Genomic DNA, 22,476 nt, shown 5'->3' with positions numbered 1-22,476 from the left:
AAGTATCTTGGAATCATGAATATTTTCAGAGAATTGCAGAATTGTTAAGTCAATGTTCTGCAGAAGTCAAAAGGCAGACAACCCCAGGAAAGTGAGATAAAAAACTACAAAACAAGTAATATTATGTCACTGCATAAAATTTCTCCTTCATACTCTGACTACAGTGCAAACTTCTGGTCACTCCAGTTTAAAAACCACACAAGTATCAGGAAAGACAAAAAGAAGAGGGAAAGGCTGATCAGAGATACGGAATATGAGGGGAGATTTGAATTTTTAGATTAGTAAGCGTGATGATGTGGATAGCAAACTCAAGCTTCCAGTCAGCGGCTGAGAAAGTACATTGGAGGTACATCACAATGAACTTGCTCTTACCTTTAAATCCCTCTCCCTAATGGACCAGTTTTTGGTTCTGCTGAAGATGAGACTACTCTATTAAGAGTAGTATTGAGTCCAAAAGTTGGACTCAACCAATATCGTCCTTCTTTAAATGGCCCTTTCCCACATGCATATTTTTTAAACTCGTCACTCTCAAAACTATACACACAAAACTAATTTAGCCTACCTCAGAGTGAACATCTAGCACAAACCAGCACTGCTTAGATATCTGGCCCACAGTTAATAAGTCATTAAATTGTAAAGCATGATGATGTTATTATCACATTAACAGCCAAATGGAAACATTTTTATTATTTTAAAAAATGAAAGTTTAAAGAGATCCAATTATTGTCTGGTTTAGTATCTTCAGAACACCATCAGACATGCATTTCTCAGTTACAACTTTTGAAGTGCGTGGAGGAAAGGAGCTGGAATACAGCTAGATGAAGCTGTACTATGCACAGGTCTAGGTACTCAACAAATATCAGACACAAAATAGACCTCATAGATCTTTGCCTGGGCACACCTGAGATAAAAGTTTAAGACACAAACGATAACATACAAAAGCAAAGGAAGAAAAACAAGCTCTCTTTTCAGATATGTAAGAAACAATCAAGTAAAGGGCAAACTGAAATGGACCTAGTCCTAAGCTTTACTGTAAATGAGTCAGTGGTCTACATGAGCTCATCAGTTTTTAACTGAACCTCCTAATATTTGTTATAGTTGGTCAGATATATTTAGCCTACTATCCATCCTATCACTTTCTAAATGGCTTCTGTAGATGAAGATGATGAAGACAAGAATGAAGACAAAGTCAAGAATGAAGATGAAGTCAAGAATGAAGACGAAGTCAAGAATGAGTAAATTTCAGATTGGATGACCTGAAAGAAACATTGCTACGAAAGATTTTTAGGCACCTCATCATTGACAATCACAATCTCAGGCTAACACAACTGAAATTTGTAACAACATGAATGAAATAAATTCAGGCACCAACCCAAAAATGTATTCCTGATACACTGATTTTGTTTATTTTAGTGGCTAAGTGTTCACGATTTACCTAAACTAAATCATACAGAACAATGAAAAGTTTATTTTTACATTAAGTGCTTTTCTATTTAATTGTATTTAATTCTGTTCATGCCTCTAGTTGTGTTTTATGTAGTATTAAATTAATTTCAACTCTAACAAGCACCAAAGAATTTCTTTGCCCATACCGCCCCACCCTCCAGTTACTGTCAAGTTCATTCAAGACCATATCCTTTGGCTGCTTCTCCTATGTCCAAATGCAAGAGTCCTTTAAAGACAGTGGTATGCTCTTGCATGGAGGAATAGGGTAGGTCCCTTAAGTTTCAATCCCAATTTAAAAATAAGCCCAGAAATACTTTCCCCAACAGAAGACTTCAAAAAAAAAAACCCTGTGTAAAATATGTGTGCACAAAAGAGTGTGTGTATGTGTGTATATTGTATGTCAATGTAACAAGGGTAAGGAATCCTTGCTTTGTGTCTCTGTGTCTTACAGCAGACAAAAACCAAGGCAACTGTGTTATGTCAACTCACAACCACTCTTGCCACAGTAAGATCAATGTTTAAAATACATGTGCAGATCTCAGGTATTCCAGTAATGCTTTATTAAATGTTGAAATTTCAAACTCAGATCCTCAGTAATTACATAATCCAAATACCACCTTCCCAAACATGTAAAAACACATTTCTCCTTTTCAGAAGTGTCTGAAGGAGTTGTGGGGGTGGACTAGATGACCTTTAAAGGTCCCTTCCAACCCAAACCATTCTATGAAGGAATACATCCATTTTCAAACATAACAGGTGCAAGTTATTTCAGGATAATGATACGGCACTCAAATCATAAATATGTACTTCTTCCAAATTTATTCTTCAATCCAAAGTCCTAAACATACTGAGGAAGACAAATTTCTGGAAGTTATTATTAAAAAATTGCAGGGAAAAATGTAAAACAAGATGTACAACAATCATCCTGGAGAGCCTACAGCATCACTATCACTGCTTCCTTCTTGAATAAGAAGCATGATTCAGATTCAGATTTTGGTTTTAGTTTGTTCCTTGTGATTCTGGATGAGGAACCCAGTAGAATTATATTTTCTTTACATCAGTTACAAAGTTTTATCATGAGCTCTTAGTGGCCAAAGATTTTTTTGTTTAATCTGTTCAGCAAGCATGAACTGAGAAGACCACATTTCCTTTTCCTTAGTATTTCAAACTTTGCCAAATTCAACTATGGCAAATAGAAGATTCACTGATTTAGAAAATATTTACTGCTCCATCATCAATAAATGTATAATTATATGAAACTGAACAGTCCTATTTACAGCATCTACAGAAAAAAGTTATTGACAGATCAAAATCTGTCACCTTTGGGGTATGATGCAATAGGTAGCTAATGGTCTTCAGCCCTACACTATAATTTAGGATAGACCACTAAATGTTTTATCAATAACTGGGACTGTGAGGAGAATTTGGGAAGTAAATATTGACGTACCTAAACGTCAATTTAATCTAAGGATAGATAATAGGCAATAATGCAAATTTTACTGTTAAATGCCACAGAATCTTAAATACCCAGAAGATAAAAATGCGACTTCAAGAAACACTTGCAACACACTCACAGCAGCAAGTCTGGTACCATGGAAAGGTCAGGTGATTTGGGGGTACGGAAAAAGATTTAGAATAAATTTTTTTAAACTCCACCCCAGATCAGCAGGACAACAGGCTGAAAATCCTCAAGTTAAGAGGTGCTTTGCCCTTATTTTCATTTCAATTTATTTCAACTTACTCACTCCACATTCTAAACCTGCTATTCATCTTGGCCTAATGGTACTAGCAATACTCAACATTTCCAGGGATCTGTTCCAAAATAACTTCCCAAATCTAAGGCACAAATTGATGCCATCTGATAGCTTCTATTTCCTCTTCCTTAAGATCATGAAAAATGATATTTTACGTCAAAAATAAAATATTATGTTGTATTTCTCTAATATATCTATTTCCACTTATGGCCCAAATGCAAAGGAGATGATGTGATTTTTATCAGCCAACAAGGAAAATAAGACACTGTGCACAAATACTCACTGTAATGTTATCCAAGAGTTTAGCCATATGCTTAATAATTTCACCATGGTGTGCTGGCTGGGTTTGCAGCAGTTTCTTAATGACAACAACACTTTCAGCAACTACAATTTCTGTTTAAGACAAAACAAATTATTAATTTTAAAAGCACTTATGCAAAAGATAAAGCCATAAATAATTGAATGTAAAAGATGTTAACACCTTTCAAAATACGCTTTGCAGAACTGAATTCTATTTACTCGGTAACAAAGATGTAAACCACTCTACTAAGTAATACAAGTTCAGCTTCCAGAATCAAGTTATAAGCAGCAAAAAGAGGACAGAAAAATGTTCTAAATGTAAAAATATCATCCTATTACATACTTTTTTTGAAATTGCCTTTTAGTAAAGCTGCACTTTGTATTTTTCCGTTACAAATTGAGGAACAGCATGAAAAAACATCTGTTTTTAATTGAAATTATGCATATTCATAAGTCATTTGCTGTCTGCATTAAAAATACAAACACTTGCTTAATTTTCAAAGAAATACACAATGTTAAAAATAACAGGTCATTCATAAACAAGAGAAATATCTAAACATTTTCCTTTGCACTTTTTCACCGTCTAAACGGTCTCTCTCAGGTCTGCAACCTGATGTCTAGTACATTCAAATGAAGCTTCTAAATAGCAAGCTGTTGTAAGATTTATGCCAAAGTCATGCATTGGAGTGCTTAACTACTGTAACAAGTAACATTCATAGCCTGATCAACTTGTATGAAATGTACAATTTTTGAAGCTGAAAAAAACCCACTGGTGCAGAGGTAAGCTTCTATGCAAGAGTAAACTCATGCCGTAAGGAAAAATGAGGGAGAGTCAAACATGGCCAAAGCTGAAAACAAAACAAAGACTACTGTAAGAGTTTAACATAATCCTAATTTTCATTTCTACTACAAAAAGGGAGTAACTATTTCTCCCAAACAATCTATGTTTAAAACAAAGAAAAAGCCTAACTACCACTCGTTAAACATCACAGAGATATTCCTACATTTCAAGAGTTAACCGGACACATGGACCATTCTTCAGCAATCAAGCAAGCTGAAGTTTCAAAAGAATGGAAGAGATCTCTAAATTTTTTATAATTTTTTTTTTTTCAGAGTGCAAACTTCTTTACGGAGAAAGGCTTTTCCAAAGCTTTGAATATACATCATTATGCCATAACCCTCTGAAATGCTTACGTTTTAGCTTGCAGCTTTTTCTGTCATTCTTTATTTGACATGACATGTCCGTCATTTTTCTAGACTAATTTCTTGAAGAAAGATTAACATATCTACTTCACATATCTCAAGGTCTTGCACAATCCCACAGATCAATTTAATTTAGATTGTGTTTTGCCAGATATTAAAATAAGATGACAATTCTCAAAATTTTAAAATTACAATCCAGAATATTTAGAGTGGGGGACATTGTAATGACAACCTTCATCGAGTGTTTTGTGATACTACTTAACAAGGAGAATGGTTAAGCAAAATAAAACTGAACCCAAAAAATTGAGTGGACATGAAGTCATTATTAAAAACACTTGTTGACAATGTAGAACTGATCATGATAAAATGAAGTGCGCTGGATGAAGTGTCACCATAGGAACTACTTTAATGCAATCTGTGGGAGCAAATTTAAAGAACTGAACCAGGATTGTAAGCAAGTAAACTAGTCTGGTTCCTTTTACAATGAGTCTAGGTACCAAAAAAGAAAGTACAAACAAAAGCAAAATGAATTTGTATTAGAGTAAGGAATGACGTAGCCCAGAAAAAAAGAGAGACTTTTTGAGGCTTGCTTTGTGCACATGAAGAATCCCAAAAATGAGCATGAAATAAACAACACACATTTAGGTTCAAAGACAAAAAAAAAAAAACAACCCAAAATGGGGAGATAAAATTGGCATTCTGAATGAGCAGTAAGAAAATTTTAAAATGTAACTCTGCCAGAATTATTGAAGAAAAAGTCCATACAAGGCAATGACAAATGAATGCAAGAATTTCAAAACAGAGTGTAAATTATATTATATCTAAAGGGTCATAAAAAGTAAATCAAATTCTTCAAATAAAGACTAAGTATCACAGAAAATCTGATCAGGTTTCCTTTATCAATAAAGGAGACTACAAGGGGTATCAGCAACTTCAACTTTCACAAGTCAGTAAAAATCTTAGTATAATGCTCACTGCTAGTTTTCTTCAAACAATTTTGAAGCAATATGGAAATGACTACTCTGAGTAGGATAATCTCTGAAGACCCTGGAGCATGACAACTTCTCAAAAACTTGTAATATATTCAGTCACACAATGTTCCATTTTGATAAATAATGATGTATATAAAAAAATTAACAATGTAGTGGACAGTAACTTGTGGGGACCGAATTACAGACTTTTTCCATAATTGAGAATTTGGCCACATTATGACAGAAACTCAGAAAAAGACCTTAGCAATGAGTGTATTATCACAGAATATTCAAAAGCTGCATTCCAAAATACTACATTTGATACCACTGACGTTGAGTCAAATTTTCTTCCTTTCACATTAACTGATACTTGCGGAAACTAAAACACACAACTGAAGACTAATTTATCCAGAGTCTATAATTTGTATAATCACTATTTCTAAAAGCAGCAAAACGGCATCAACTGTTTCTGGAAGGAATACACCAATTGAATCTCATAGCAAGTCTGTACAAGTGATTAGGTGCACCCTCAGCAAATCTGCAGATGACAGCAAGCTGAGTGGTGCAGTTGACATGCCTGAGGGACAGGATGTCATCCAGAGGGACTTGGACAAGCTTGAGAAGTGGTCCCATGTGAACCTTGTGTAAGGTCCTGCACCTGGGTCGGGGCAACCCCCAGTATCAATACAGGCTGGGGGATGAAGGGATTGAGAGCAGCCCTGCCAAGAAGGACTTGGGGTGGATGAAAGACCGGACGTGAGCCAGCAATGTGCGCTCACAGCCAAGAAAGCCAACCGTATTCCTGGGCTGCATCAAAAGAAGCATGGCCAGCAGGTCGAGGGAAGTGATTCTGCCCCTCTATTCTGCTCTGGTGAGACCCCACCTGGAGTACTGCGTCCAGCTCTCGAACCCTCAGCACAAGAAAGGCATAGACCTGTTGGAGCAGGTCCAGAGGAGGGTCACAAAAATGATCAGCGGGATGGAACACCTCTCCTATGAAGAAAGGCTGAGAGAGTTGGGGTTGTTTAGCCTGGAGAAGAGAAGGCTCCGGCAGACCTTATTGCGGCCTTTCAATACTTAAAGGGGGCTTATAAGAAAGACGGGGAAACACTTTTTACTAGGGACTGTAGCGACAGGACAAGGGGTAATGGTTTTAAACTAAAGAAAGGTAGATTCAGACTAGATATAAGGAAGAAATTTTTTACGATGAAGGTGGTGAAACACTGGAACCGGTTGCCCAGAAAGGTTGTAGATGCCCCATCCCTAGGAACATTCAAGGTCAGGTTGGATGGGGCTCTGAGCAACCTGATCTAGTTGAAGATGTCCCTGATCATTGCAGGAGGGTTGGACTAGATGACCTTCCAACCCAAACCATTCTACGATTCTATGATTATTTGGGCTATTAGAAGGTTATGTAAATGGTTAAAACTAAAGTTAAAAGGTAATTATTAGAGCTAAGTATCCAGACAAACATCAAGTTTCTGCTTTTCAGAACTGCCTGAAGTCTAAGCATTTACCTGGTTAATTTTTCTACCCTTATAACATAAATACCAGAACTCTGAAACCACATTAAGACATATAAATGGAATGCTACAAGGAGCTGTTTTCCTTTTATGTCATTCTAACGGTAATTCCAATTGATAGGTAGTAGCTACCTGATGTATTAACAGTTCCAGTGATTTTACGACTTTCCTGTTCAAATTTGTATAAATTGGTAGAAAAAGAAATTGTTTTAGCTATACATCCTACAATTGTGTTTACATTCTCTATTATCCATAACCTGCAACTTTCAACAGAAAATGAAAGTCACCCATCTGAGAAAAACCTGCAGGATCTCTAGTATACAGAGTACAGACAGACAAAAGAGACTTCCTATAATCCCATCTGTCTCTTACATTTAAAATGACTTTTATGTCATTGTGGGGCCAGCGGTCAGTTGAAATTATCAAGGCAATTGCTTAAAGGAAATGCAACAGTCAAATGCCAAATGTCACACCGAAGAGCTAAAATAACTTTTCTTTGTGTACTTCCTGCAGCAAATGAGGAAGGAAAATAATTCTTAGCCCTCAACATGGCTTCTAGAAACAAGGCTCTGGGGAAGATGAGAACTGCTCTTGAAATTTTCTTTGTTTATTTATGAGTGCTTTGTTTGAAGTCAAATTTCCCCTACTCAGGGAAGCTGGGAGCTACGCTAAAAAAAACCCATTTGAATCACAGAAGCACATACAGAAACTAGGAAGTTCAATGATGAGATGCTCAAAGAGCTCTGTGAAGAGTTACCCCAGCTGGACCTGACTGACTCTTGAAGAGACTGTTTTATGTAATGACACTCGGCCTCTCAGCACCCAAGTTCCAGAATGATTAATGGCACAGCTCCTGTGCCAGATAGAGCCAAGATATCTACTGTATATACAACCCAACAGCAAAAAGGCCTTTCCAGAACAAGAACATAGAATTAGAAGGCAGTTTTGCCACAAGCTCATTCTTCAGGATTCTATTTTGATTTGGTAGAATTAATTTGGTCACCTCTCTAGCACACTCAGGTGAATTCCCCATAATAAGAAAACTGTGCAGAGAAAGCAGAGCCGTCTCTGCTTTCAGGGACCTCAGAACCTGATGGACTTACCAGCCTGGGCTTCATGCTATGCAAAGCCAGCAGAACTGCTTCCAGGCTTCAAACAACCATGGAAGAAGTACCACAGCAAACAAATTGCTTGCACACTTTAAGGGTGAAAGTTGGAGGAAAGCAAGATTAACCAAGACTCTTAAATCTATTCTCCTACACATGCTAAATCTTTTTTTCTTCCTCACCATGCCCAAAACTCTTCTTATGTTCAATAAACTGTGACTATCAGTAATCTCCTGCCACCTGAGGAAAGGTACCATGTAAATTATGCTATTCTATTCATTCTTTGAAAGAAGGAACAAAGACGCTGCAGCTATGGTAAAGCAATTTGCCAGCTGCTGGATTTAAAAGATCCTCAATATGTCCTCTGCAGTCTTTCAGAACAGTAAGCACAAGAAGATGATTTTATTTGCTGGACAGCTACTTAGAAACAGTTAAGAAAACTGATCTTGTTGAGACAGACTTTTGTAAACATGTACATGCATATGTGTATGTGCGTATATATATATGGAATTACTTTGGAGAAAACATTAAATTGAGAAGCTGTGATAAAAGAAGAAAAGCCTTTTCCTCTTATCTTTGTTCCTTTTTAGCAAAAAGAAACACAAGGCAAGAAAACAGAAAGAAGGATTATTAAGTAACAAACTCAGTATTCTGCAGTGATAGTTTTATTATTTTATTTAAGACAGAAAAAAAAATGGGGATTTGAACACGCTGAAAGGAGCCTACTGACCTAGAGGAAGATTGCTAGTAGAATTAAGCAGAATCAAGAACAAGATTTGAAGCTTGTATTTTTAATATGGTCATTGCTGAATGTAATACAAAAAGGTGCACTGTGCAGACATGGCCTTGTAACAGAATATGGGAAGATATTTTAAACACAGTTGATAACCAGAAAAGCATAAAGGGACATAAGGTCTGAAGCACTAGGAAATTAAAGTTACATATATTAAAACTACCAAGCCATACACTGAGGCCTCTCAGGAATTTCTGATACAAGGTGAAGTGGGAGAGAAGGAGGACTTGTAGTTCATGAACTAATAAGAGAAAGCTCTGAGTGTATCAGTGGGTCACAGCATGACTATCTGCTGCCAAAGTGATGTCCCTAATAAAGGCCTTCTTAGGATCACCATGAAAAGATATGTGCAGTAGATATGAAGATGAATTAATGCTGCTTTTCAAAGCTTAGAGTAGTTCTCACTTGTGTTCTCTGAACAACTCTAATTATTCCACGCCACCCCAAAACCACGCTTTTCCTCCTTCCTGACATTAATATTTTAAACTACATCTTTCTTAACTCCAATTTCCAATATTTAACCATATTCATGTAGACTGCACATTATATAATAATCTTCTGACTCTCTTCTGTGCAATATTCATTGGTAACTGGTAAGAATATACAATATTATCGAGTATTGATTTACAGTGCTGCTATATCCTATTTGACTTTATCTGCTCCTTTTTGTGTTCCTTAGTAACTTGCAACTCTGTTTCACTGTATAAAAATAACAGAAGGCTAGATTACAAAATCAAGCCAAATTTCAGGCTGTTTATCCTAAAACTATTTAATATGTTTTTTCAGTTAGGCATTGATGCACTCAAAAAAAAAATTCCAAGCTTTTAGCACCCTCTACAGGCTAACTGCTTTGATGCAACTAAACATGTAACAGTAAAACTACTGTCATCTATATGATAACCACAACAAGCACACTTTAATAATTATGGCATTTTGATAAAAAACAGGTAAACATGTAATTGCAGGCCACAAGAAATTAATTTCACTAACAAAAGAGAAAATAAGTACCCAGTGATTATGACAGCCTTTTGAAGTGCTTCAAACAAGAAGTGCCAGAATCACTATTATTATCCAGTCATGTCAGCTAAATTCTTATAAAAGTCAACTCCTATATACTTTTTAACATGATCTGCTCTCTGTGGTTCTCATTAAGAGAAGGTTTCATGCCATCAGCTACTCAGAAAACAAACGGAACATTTAGCTTACCATCCCTGTTGGACAGCAAACACACAAGGCCGTTAAGGCATGTGTCAGTCACTTCGGTGATGTTAGTTGCACATCTGCCTATAGCCTGAATCGTAGCTGCAGCAAACTGTTTATCTTGGCTTTTCACGTAAGTCTAAGGAAACAGGATTTTCATTAGTCAATACATAAGTCTTGTCAACCAAAGACTTACCATATTACCCTCATAAGACAGACATACTGTATAATAAATTCAGTCTAGAAAGCTACATTGCACATTAGAAGTTATACTTTTTTCACCTCATTGTCACTTTTAGAAGACATTTTGTTGCCAGCTTTCATCACCCATGACCATGCAAACCTCTGATTTCAAGAAAGCTTGGGGCAGGGGGCAATTACGCAAAAACAGCAATTAGTTTGTGTGCAAGGTTGGAGGTGTTGACGAGCTCTCTCTTCAGAGACGTTTTGGTTCATTTAATCAAGAGCATCTGTGAAACTACGAATAGCCTACCTGCCTGAGAACCAGTACCTTTCAGAGAAATCCAGCCAGAGAACTGAAGCAATGAAAATAGATGTCATAAGCAAAGAGGAAAGAAAGAAGGACAGACACTATTTCACAATATAGGCAGAACATCTTGCCGATACATGTACAGATATTGGAGATAATACTATTTCATCAAATTACTTACAGAAATGAAGTTTGGCCATAAATGCTAATGGCCAAATATTGCTAAAATTAAGACCCTTACAGTCCCAGTCAGGTTGGTAGAATTTGTTTTAAAGACTTTGGAATGATTGAGTTTTTCTCTTCACTTTTTTTTTTTTTTTTGGTAGCTGGAAGGAGAGTGAGAAACAAAACATTGAAACTCCTTTCCACATATAAAAAGCTCCATTATCCATTATGATACGAGACAGTTTCATTTCCATTCCAAGAACATTTTACCCTGGGAAAGACTTCAACTTGAAAAATTTGAGACTAAGAATCTAGATGAAACATCCAATAATGGCAATTGGCCAACAGAGAGCATTTCATATAAAAAGAATACACTTTTGCACAAACCTGAAATTCTCGAAGTAGAGTTGATATGTTGGCTTCATTTGCTAAATTTGTCAAGATTTCAAGCTACGAGAAAAAACCCAGATATTTTATTACAAGGTAAAATAAAATATTATAAACAATATCACATATACACTATACTTTTATTGCATATAAATAAAAGATAATACTACTAAAAATACCATTTAGAATTCAATAGAGTATACCAGATTTCAGTATAAACTGGTAGCAGCATTGCACTCAGGAGGAATATTCCCTTGCAAGTACACGCAAGATTTTCAAAGCAGAACTCTAGGGTTCAGGGATGCATCTTCCATGAGCTCTAGCTTTAGTGTTGCATTGCATTGCATACCAAATGGGATTGACATACTTCTGGCAGCATGGTTTTCAAAGTTATACAACAGGCCTTAGCATATATGAACCATGTGACACTGTAAGAAGAAATAATGGAAATCACAACTGCAGCTGGGGAGAAATAAAGTGTCCACTATATTCAGATGAACTGCAATGAAAGACCTTTTAAACTCAGGAAAGAGACAGTTGCATCTATAAGACTCCTCAGATCTTAACATCATCAACATCAGACCCTTCTTCTTTGTTCCTGGTGAACAAGAGGACGATATACAACACTTGGCATATATTGTTAAGATGCTATGCTTCCAGGTTGTTTTAACTTCGAAGAAGAAAGAATTCCAATACAATCTGAATGAGGTAAACTGAAGAAAAAGACAACTCTGTCTCTGTAAAGGGAAGTCATGCCTCAGAAATCTGTTGGTATTTTTTGAGTTGGATGCACACAAAGACAAAGACACTTAATTGATACAGTCCACCTGTACTTCAGAAGCAATTTGATAAGACCTGTCACTAAAAGCTCTTAAAGATACATATCTAGCGTAGCGTACAAAGCAAGTGCATAAATGAAAGAGAGGAATAGGCAGGGAAGAAAAGAGACTATTTTACAGTACAGGAAGGCTATCAATGGAATCCCACTAATATCTTTGTTGGTCTTTTGCTTTTCAACATGTTCATATATGAACTATGAAAGTAATGAGAAGACAGGTGACAAAGTTTTCAGCTGATGCTACAGTTTTCAGAGAAATGAAGATAAAGGCTGACTAAGAAAAACTGCATAAAAACTTCTAATTAGGTGACTGGTTGATAAAACGGCAAAAAAAATTCAACACAGATTAATGTAAAGTAATGTTCATAATTGGGAAAAAAAATCAACTTTACAGAAAATGATAGGCACTGAGCTGATTACTACTAATTAGAACTGAGAATTTGTGGTTAAAATAGATAACTCCATGAAAACACAAGCTCAATGATAAGCAGTGATGAAAAAAGCAAACTTGATGTTGGGAAAGAAACAAGAGAACAAAACAGAAATCTAAACAGTGCAGCAGCTGAATTCTAGGATGCTCCTACACCTTAAATGCTGCCATAGGTCTTGTCCTCCTATCTTAAAGCAGATAGGATGGAACTACGGGGGTAGGGGGTGTAGAAAATCACAAGATTTTCTTGTGTATGTAATAGTGTAGGTTGTCCTAAATTTTTCAGCCACCAAGAAAGAACTGAGACAATGAAAGGAAAAATCACAGTTTCTACTTCTCCACCTCTTCACCATCAATTAATATGGGAATTTAAATAAGCAACTTTCCATTATTTTAGGAGTGACTTTTCCTGGATAACACTAAGTCTTACTAATATTCCCAACAATTTTCAAAATCATTAAATGCGGGGAAGATCTTTTTGCCTCCAACTGCCTCTAATTTACTTAGATTTAGAGTTGGACTAATAAAAATATGATGGGTTGGGCATAGCCATCTTGGACTGCACCACTCTGCACATGTAATGGGGGCGCAACATAGATGTAAAATGAAACTGAGGAAAACATAATGTTTCTTTAAGAAACCTGTAAACTCCTAAACAAAAGTGCCTATGACAATCTAAAGCAAAACAAGAGAAAAGGCACATAATAGTACACAATTTTTTAGCTATTGTTTTGTCAAGGATTTCAAGTCCATTAAAGACTAAGAATAGAGAAAACAAGAAGACAGCCTAAAACATGCATTGAGATGTGGCCTTGAGGAAAGTCTAAAGTACTTCTCATGTTGAATGCTGACTTCAAAGGGAATTTGGGACTCTAACACGGTCCCATTTTTTTCAGGGAAACAGATTTAAACTCTTTTTAAGCTAACAGTAACAAAGATTGTGTGATTTCATTTCTCTTCATTTGAGAAGATTCTTCCTCACATGAAAACAGTCAAACTCTAAATGTTTGAATGGCTGGTTAGATAAAAATAGTAACGCTTTGTTATCACTGAAAAGTACCAAAAGCTGTAGGGGAAAACATAGCCCATCTGCCATCTGCAGCATGGTAACAAGAGAACTTTCAGATAGCCTAACGAGCCTGAAGGACACTCGTGGACTTAAATAAAAGCCACAACTCTACCCTTCTTAGTGAAAAAAAGGTACAGCACAGAATCATGTGTGTCATATCAGTGCAAGAAAATCTTGCCTTCCTGTTGCAAACAGATTTGTTCAGCAGTATATAGATTAATGTAGTTTTAAACTCACCTTCAGTGTTTTGATCATTGTTGGATCAGTGGATCTAACATAGAAACTCTTCAGATAAGGTTCAAACATGCCCTGAAAAGCAGAACATATTTAAGTAGCTCACCTGTGTTTCATATAAAATTTAGAAAATTCAGAAAATTCTAAATAGGGTATACCTTTCTCTGAATTGACATAGTGGCAATATTTTGCAGAACAATATACTGCACCTCCCTAGGATTTGAAAAGAAAAACAAGAGTTACTCTGCAAAATTACAGATACATAAAATAATGCAACATGGCAAAGAAAGTCCAATTCTATTTGAATCCAAAGTTAGTTATACATTTGACTTGGCACAAACACAGAAGGAAAAAGCTTATTGCCAACTGCTACAAGTTCATCATCTGCTTCACAGGAAGATGCATGATGAAACCAGGCTCTCATTTTTAAAAACTTCAATATGCAAAACGATCAGTGACACCAGTGCAATGGTGCAATGCTTCTTGTAGGTCTTGGGTCTTTGTTTAAACCAAGAATTTGTTTAAAACATGCCATTCTGGCATCTCCAGAAATAGGTCACAAAAACCTTACATTTTGTCCACCATCTTGAAACTTAAATATTTCAGGTTGACAGCCGAGAACAAAAACACATGGGCTTTACCTGTAGTGTGGAAATGACTGCATTAGTTACAAGAATAGCTAATCCTTTGCACAATCTAACAAGAATTGCTATTACATTTTTGGTCTTAAAAAAATTTCCTAATAATTCTCAAAAAGGGCCATGGTCTCCTGTGACTTAAGAGCATATACTGGCAGGCATACGCATCTATCAAAAAGCAGCACTTTAACATAATAGACTTTGTCAAGATACAGGCAACACAAAACCATTAAACATGTTTGAAGGATATTCTCATCATTAATGTACAATTTAAAAGCCTCAGGAGGAGTCAGCAAAAAGAAATCTGGGTCCTAGTCTCAAGCTTTCAAACTACAGAGTTTCTGCCACCAATTGCTTAAAAACTAAGTAATAATTTACACGCAATTTTTCTGAACCATGAGCGCTCAAATTCTTTCATGATGCAAATCACATCCTAACAGAGAAATCATCCATCCATTATCTCCTCTTATTCAAAACTGTCTAATAGCCCTGTGGTAATTATAGCTGTTGCTTACAAAGAAAAGTAATAATAGAGAAGTACTTAATATCTTTTAAACCTATTTTTATGTAATTCTTACATAGGTACATGGAAATAGTCAGCTGCACATGATGAACCAATACTGGAAATTGCTATGAAATGCTCTTCCTGGCACTTTCACCCTAACTAGATTATAGCGTATTTGACATTAATTTAAAGGCCATAGGCACATAACTTCAAGGGCAAACAGCAAAAGCTTATTTCAAAGTGGCTCTAATAGCAGAAGTGTTTCACATAGACTGGTAACAGAGAACAGACAAACCATTCAGCGTATGAAAATCAGAAGACTAGTGCCATTTTAGGCACTACTTGAGGTACAGGAAAGATGTGACTTCTCTTTTGATGAAATTTGAGTATAAATGAGCAATAAACAACATGCAGAAATAATCCTTTCAACCTGTGAGTATGAGTTTAGTTCTATACATTACCTGTACACATGCCAAACTGCTTAGCCATTTTACTTATCTTTGTGTAAAGAGAATGGAAAGCATATTATTCTATAAAACCAAACACAAAAATAACAGTGATTCATTTTTGTCTGAAATAAAAGCATGAATACTCCACCAATCCCAATTTTACTTCTTTACTAACTTTTAAATGATAGAGACATTAGCCATGGGTGAGCTGCAGAAGTTTACAGAGAAAGAGCTCTATGATAACTGGGCTTGCAAAAGTTAAAGCCCATCTAAGACGAGTAATCCTGTCAGACAACAAAAGTGATGTTTTTTTAAAAGCTTTTTGTCTGTTTGAGCTGACCAACTTTAAAAAATAAATAATTTTGACAGCAAAGTTCTAGCCAAAAATACCGTATTTTGTTAGAAAGTTATTCTGAAAACATCTTAATATTGTGTTGCCTATTACCCCTTCACGGCTTTTTATACAGATACACGGAAGTTCAAAATCTAAAAAGTGAGGGAAAAAAAACCACTTTATGCAGCAAATATTGGCATAATATGCCAAAACTATCAAACACAAAGAAAAAAAAGAATATTATCAATCTTATGAAACATGTGGCCAGTGACACCCTTCATAGAAAATCAGACAAGATCAAATTGAAGATGATAAAGTCAAAATTAGTCCTGAATGTCCTGAAAGAAATATAAACTTGTTCTTTAAAAACAGTCCAAACATAGGGGATTCAGCAGCCCAGAGACAGTTGTCTCTGTCAACAAGAAGTCTTCAATATAAAGTGCAGGAAAAGAAAATACACATCTGAAGACTCCTTTAGTGCCTAGCAAGACAGTAAGGGACTCCAATATAATTACATTTCCAATAGCTTCCAATAATTTTAAAAATTAAGAAACTAAGCAAACTAGTTAGTATTGCCTCTATTTGTATGCTAACTAGGCAGCCATGATTCTTCTCAGAATGAAAGTCATAATTAAGAATGAAACACTTACGATATTGAATGATCACTGGATGTGATACTGAAAATAATGGAATTGCTTTTAATGAGCCTCATTTGCTGAGTAAAAATTAATATTACAGGACAATTTTAAAATTAAACTCTAATAGTGCAGTAATTATATTCTTATAACTACAGCTGAACAAGTATGTACGAAAAACTCACAAAAAAATAGACATAGCAGTGTAAAGTACGGACTTGACCTACCTATTACTACGGAGTAAACGCACCAGTGACTTAGAAACAATACCAGCTTCAGATTTTGGTGCCAAATGCCAGTAAAGCTGTGCAACTGCCATTACCACCTAAAACAAGAACATTCAGAACAGCATGTTAACTTCAAATCGTCCAACACACATATCACATTTGCTTCAGACCTGCCAAACTACCAACTCACTTTTCTTCAGAAAGCAAAGTGCATACCCACATCCTTGGAAATAAATGAAGAAGATTAGGGGAAAAACATCAGAAAAAAGATACTAGTATTTCTCAAATCAAAGCTAATAAAGTACTCTCATTCCTCCTAATATTTACTGTATGCTATAATATATAGAAAGACAGAGGAAGAGGGACAAAGAGAGAAAAAATGTAGGTAATTCAAATTGTAAACATACTGATATGCTTAATAAGTCAGTATTGCTAACATCAGCTGCACAAATTAATGAGGAAATACTGTTTAAAACTTCTGCAAATTTTGTGCTTTTATTATTAAATATAGATTCAATATTACCTATTATTTAGTTTCCACTTAAAGTCTTTCATTCCATTATTCTATTATGCAATTTATAAAATGACAGCTGCCTTTACTGGCAACTTCTAAAGTCTCAAATCCAACAGAAGGTAAAAACTACAGGGTTGTATACCAACATCCTGGCTAGCAAAAAGTGGAAGACTGAGATATAAGCAAGTTAAAACCCATTCTTTTTTTTTCTTTTCAAGTTTTCTCATAAGTAAAACACAAATGATGAAATTTATGCTAAGGAATAAGTCATATCAAACCTTCCCTATAATACTGTCATGGTCAACTTTCTGTTCAAAATGAAAAAATCATAGAAAGGAGACTCCAAGTAAAGCCATCATTATGACACTTGACTTGGTATCTTAAATCTTAGTACCAATGAAACAAAAATTATTATTAAACAATAAAAAGTGATTAAAAACATCTGAAAAGAGGAAATAACTCGAAGATTTTTAGCAATATACTACAAGGATCTTTTATTACTGACAAAAATCTAAGGTCAAAGAGAAAGCAATTAATTTAATTGCTGGTAACTTCTGTGAATGGTACAAAAACTGGTGTAATAGCAATTCAAAGAAGCATGATTTCACTCAACAAACTGCACTTAAACATCTCGGTTAACTTTAATATCAGAAAGTTAAAGATCATAAATGTGAGAATCAATACCATATTTAACAGGTGTAAAGAAAATTATTTATGGAATGTGGAACATAAGCAACTGAACCTGTACTCAGTGCAGTGTGATGGCAAACATATCTAACATACTTGTTCTTTGCGTGAGATGAGGAAATATCGTATAGACATTGAACAGTGATGTTAGCAAGAGACTGTGCTATTACAGAATTATTAATGTAAAACTGTATTCAATTTGTTTCCAAAGTCTGCTGGCAGATTATAAGCGGTTTTGAAAAGAGTTAGACGTTAGTCGGAATCTAGAAGTATGTTCCAGGAGAAAAACAAAAACCTGATCTGTTTAGCTTATCAAGAACAGATTGGGAGGTGACTTAATCACGGTGCAGTAATTGTTTTTGCAATGATATGAATATTCATTATCACTGGAAGTCTTTTTCTGCAGACATGTAGTCTTGATTAACAGGACAAACTGAGATTAGAAATAAAGTTCTGTGATCTGAGTAATGTCACAATGATTCACCATCAGCATGGCTTTTTCTGGTTCTAAAAATTTACCTGCACCTTAAAATCTCATGGAAATATTGCAGAGCATACTATACTTATGATGTCCTATCTGCCCTGGAACTCTGCCAAGGCACCAACACTAAGAATCTGGCTTGGACTGACAAAGAATTTAGGCATATAATAGTCTACTTTTAAAATGTAAGACTCAAAGGAAAGCATAACTGAACAAGTCAATAACAACTACGATTTTCTTTGTGACTCTGTACCACCAAAACTGACAGTTTGTGCCATCCTAGCTGCTGAGAACTTGAGCATTAAAAGCTATCTATGGTATAGGCATCACACGCTATAGAAACTGGATTCAAACGTTCTCATACTTCTCTACTATTTTGTTTGTCTTTAATATTTGGAGCATATATCACATTCAGTTCAGGTGTTTTACTTAGAAGCGAAGTTAATTTCAAAAAAGAAAGAACCACCATACTTCTCCTGTAACTTACTAGAAAGTATTATCACCACTTTTAAAGAGGAGTAGATTTTACTTTTTAATCTTTTAAATTTCCTAGTAGCATAGATATTTAGTAGTTTAACATTTTAAGCAAAAAGGAATTTGTCATACAGCAGCATTTCGGCTTTGAAGCAAGGGCTTTGTATTTCGTAACAGCAGCCTGTGATCTGGGTCCATAGTATACGTGTTTTTCACTTTCAGATCCTTTTCTTTCTGTTCTTCATCAGATTCATAGAAATTATTTTCACTATATTCTTCTACCACCTCATCATCCTACCAAAAAACAAAATGACAAAAACATACACAGAATATTTGAATCAACTGGTTTTATCCATTAAGGAAGTAACATACAACACCACAATTTCATGCAAGATTTACACACTTCTTTAAAAATAGCTATCGTCTCTCCTACCCCACTTTGCTCAAAGCAGTAAATGTACCGGCATGAAAAAAAGCTTAACAATATATGCAAAATTTTCTTAGAAATAGGATGAATTGCTAAATGAAACATCTTCATTAATATTCTATAAACTGGATTAGATATGAATATTGGTCTTTTTTAGACTTAAAGCTTATGATCTGAAATTGACATCTCTGAAAACAGTTGTTTAAAATTCCCTCTTTTTTGAAAACTTAATGCAAATCATGTGCATTCTTCCCTCTCTAGCAGTACATAAATTATCCGTAAAAATAGCAAATCTCAAAATAAGGGACAGGTTTTTTTCTTAAGAAATTAGATGGGAAAAAGGTTATGTATCCTGAGCCTGGTGTTCTCTGATGAAGTACAAATCCTTGAGCTGTTTAAATAAAGTTGTGAGTTATCAGCATAATGTCACTTAAAAAACCAACTCAACACACTGAAATAATTCATTAAAGTTTGAGATATTAGTAAATTAGGCCTTTCTTATGCTCCAGAAAGCTAAATAAAAGAATATAAAGGAATATATCTGATTATGTAAACATGATAAATTAAAACAAATTTTAAGATTTTTGATGTGGATCAAAAATGGATAAAGAATAGATTTAAAGTGTTTCATTATGCTTATATTTATTTAGCATTAAAAAGTCCATAAACTTGAAGAAAAATAAGATGGAAACCATCAGGATTATATCAAAACAGAATGTCAGATCCCAGAAGCTGTGGTCTGGATTATCAATATTGACAGTACTCAACATTACAAAACTTTTTAAAAAAAATAAGCTACTGATTTCTGCAACTATATACAAGTGTGTGTTCTTGCTCTCCTAAATTCTTCCATCTCACTTTGTCATGAGAACACCCAACTAAGACAAAGAGCATTACTGTGGCTAGCTGGAGCTATTCACATTACAATGGGCTGGCTGGTACCAAACACCAACTGTAGCAATAGCTGTGCTTGTCTTTCTCTCAAGTCTCTGTCCAACTATTTTAAGTAATATCTAACTCTACACAATGGTTTTAAGAGGATTATTTAAATCATATACCCAACTGTTGATTTTTTAAAAGACATAATTACTTTTGAGACAAATGTATCTTTTTAATTCTAGCTGGCAGTAGGAAAGCCATCAAAAGTGAATGAAAGAATAGCTAGAAATGAAAATAAAGAATTATTTAAAAGGTCTTCAGAAAACTAGGAAAGGGTAACTTCAAACCTTTGTTGCATGCCCTGGTCAAAACTCATGTGTAGTGAAAGAGCCCATAAAAGTGTCTTCAGTAGAGGCAGGGAGGCAAGAAGTGACAATAAATCAAATTTGTCATTTTATTCTGTTTTTTATTACAATTTGAAAGGACACCAAAAATAAAACTTCCCTTCACATTTCTTCTCATTTTTATTACTTGATGCCAACAGTGCTCTCAGTGTTTTACAGAACCCTTAGCAAGCTCTTAGATTTCTTATGGAACAGCAACCGAAGTGATTTAGTTCGTTTACTCCTCCACATCTCTATGGCAGTCACCCTTCTAAACTAAAAGCTCAGGCTGCTAAATCAAAAGTACTGGTTACTGAGTTCCACCCCTTGTCTACAGGACAGGCAACCTGAACACAAAATTCCTGATCCCAGTGCATCTCAACCCTGCACTGAAGAAGCTTCCTCTAACAGAGGAAGGAGAATAATTCAATCTTCATTGATTCAGTCTTCAGTATCCCTGCCTTGACTGCTAACAGGCACGCACATCAGTACTATTGAACTCAACAGGAATACAGAGTTGGAAATTGTATTTAACTCATTAATCACTCTTGTAAAGAAACAGCTTGAGTTCTCACATCTCTGACTTTTTTTTTTTTTAAAGAATTGTTGGTTAGAAACACACTTTGAGCAGAGTTCCAAATAATTATAAAGCAACTTATGCCTCTTAGGAAAAGATTTTTAAGTTAAAACCCGTTAGATTCTTTGTATTGAATCACATATCATACCCCTCCATCAGAAGTATTAACGTAGTCTTTTCCCATAGTCATGTATTTTATTGCAATCTTAGAATATTTGTCTTCTCTCAAATCTGTTGAGATCTGGTATGAAATAATTATATTCCAGACAAAGGATGATGATGACACACAGGGAAATAAGTTTAATGAACTGAAATACATTCAAATCAAGTTGATGAAGTCCAAATTAGTCATAATTTGTAGTCACAAGGACCTTACTAAGACAAAGAGAATATGTAATACTGCAAGATTTGCACATTACCATCGAAAGGAAAGCAAAGTATTATGTAAAAGTCAGATAAAAACCTGCAGGCTTCTTGGTGTGCAAGAATTGTTGTCTCAAATTCTATTAATCATCCCAGACATGGAGAGCAGTTACCCGGAAATACAAAAACATTCAAGCACTTGCAATCCCTCAAGCCTCAACCTGAACTGCTGACCATACTCACTGCCAAAAAGAGACAACAGTACCTTTAGAATCATAGAATCATTTAGGTTGGAAAAGACCCTTAAGATCATCGAGTTCAACCATTTACCTGACTGCCAAGTCCACCACTAAACCATGTCCCTAAGCACCACATCTACACCTCTTTTAAATACTTCCAGGGATGGTGACTCAACTGCTTCCCTGGGCAGTCAGTTCGACTGCTTCACAACCCTTTCATTGAAGAAATTTTTCCTAATAGCCAATCTAAACTTCCCCTGGTGCAACTTGAGGCCGTTTTCTCTCGTCCTATCACTTGACACTTGCCTCGCTACAACCTCCTTTCAGGTAGTTGTAGAGAGTGATAAGGTCTTCCCTCAGCCTCCTTTTCTCCAGGCTAAACAATCCCAGTTCCCTCAGCTGCTCCTCATAAGGCTTGTGTTCTGGACCTTTCACCAGCTTCGTTGCCCTTTTTTAGACATGCTCCAGCACGTCAACGTCTTTCTTGCAGTGAGGGGCCCAAAAATGAACGTAATATTTGAGCTGTGGCCTCATCAGTGCAGAGTACAGGGGGACAATCACTTCCCTAGTCCTGCTGGCCACACCAGTTCTGACTCAAGCCAGGATACTATTGGTCTTGGCCACCTGTGCACACTGCCAGCTCATGTTCAGCTGCCTGTTGACCAACACCCCCAGGTCCTTTTCCACTGGGCAGCTTTCCAGCCACTCTTCCCCAAGCCTGTAGCATTGCATGGGGTTGTTGTGACCCAAGTGCA

General features: G+C 35.7%; 1 protein-coding gene across 1 annotated transcript in view; it reads right to left on the bottom strand.

The window, feature by feature from the left end:
• The window catches only part of AP3B1 (adaptor-related protein complex 3, beta 1 subunit), a gene marked incomplete at both ends in the record, with an annotated part of 86,273 nt that extends 67,126 nt beyond the window's left edge, over positions 1 to 19,147 (bottom strand). The window contains 7 exons of the mRNA XM_009582507.1: positions 3,484 to 3,593; positions 10,303 to 10,435; positions 11,339 to 11,401; positions 13,913 to 13,984; positions 14,068 to 14,122; positions 16,698 to 16,795; positions 18,986 to 19,147. Of these exons, the coding sequence (XP_009580802.1) occupies positions 3,484 to 3,593; positions 10,303 to 10,435; positions 11,339 to 11,401; positions 13,913 to 13,984; positions 14,068 to 14,122; positions 16,698 to 16,795; positions 18,986 to 19,147 (693 nt within the window). The remainder of the gene's footprint in view (positions 1 to 3,483; positions 3,594 to 10,302; positions 10,436 to 11,338; positions 11,402 to 13,912; positions 13,985 to 14,067; positions 14,123 to 16,697; positions 16,796 to 18,985) is intronic.
• Positions 19,148 to 22,476: the final 3,329 nt, after the last annotated feature.

The sequence above is a fragment of the Fulmarus glacialis genome, unplaced genomic scaffold (genome assembly GCF_000690835.1).
Source record: "Fulmarus glacialis isolate BGI_N327 unplaced genomic scaffold, ASM69083v1 scaffold22067, whole genome shotgun sequence".
NCBI classification, from domain to species: Eukaryota; Metazoa; Chordata; class Aves; order Procellariiformes; family Procellariidae; genus Fulmarus; species Fulmarus glacialis.
Note: the sequence above shows the minus strand (reverse complement) of the source record. Positions and strands in the feature narration are given on the sequence as shown.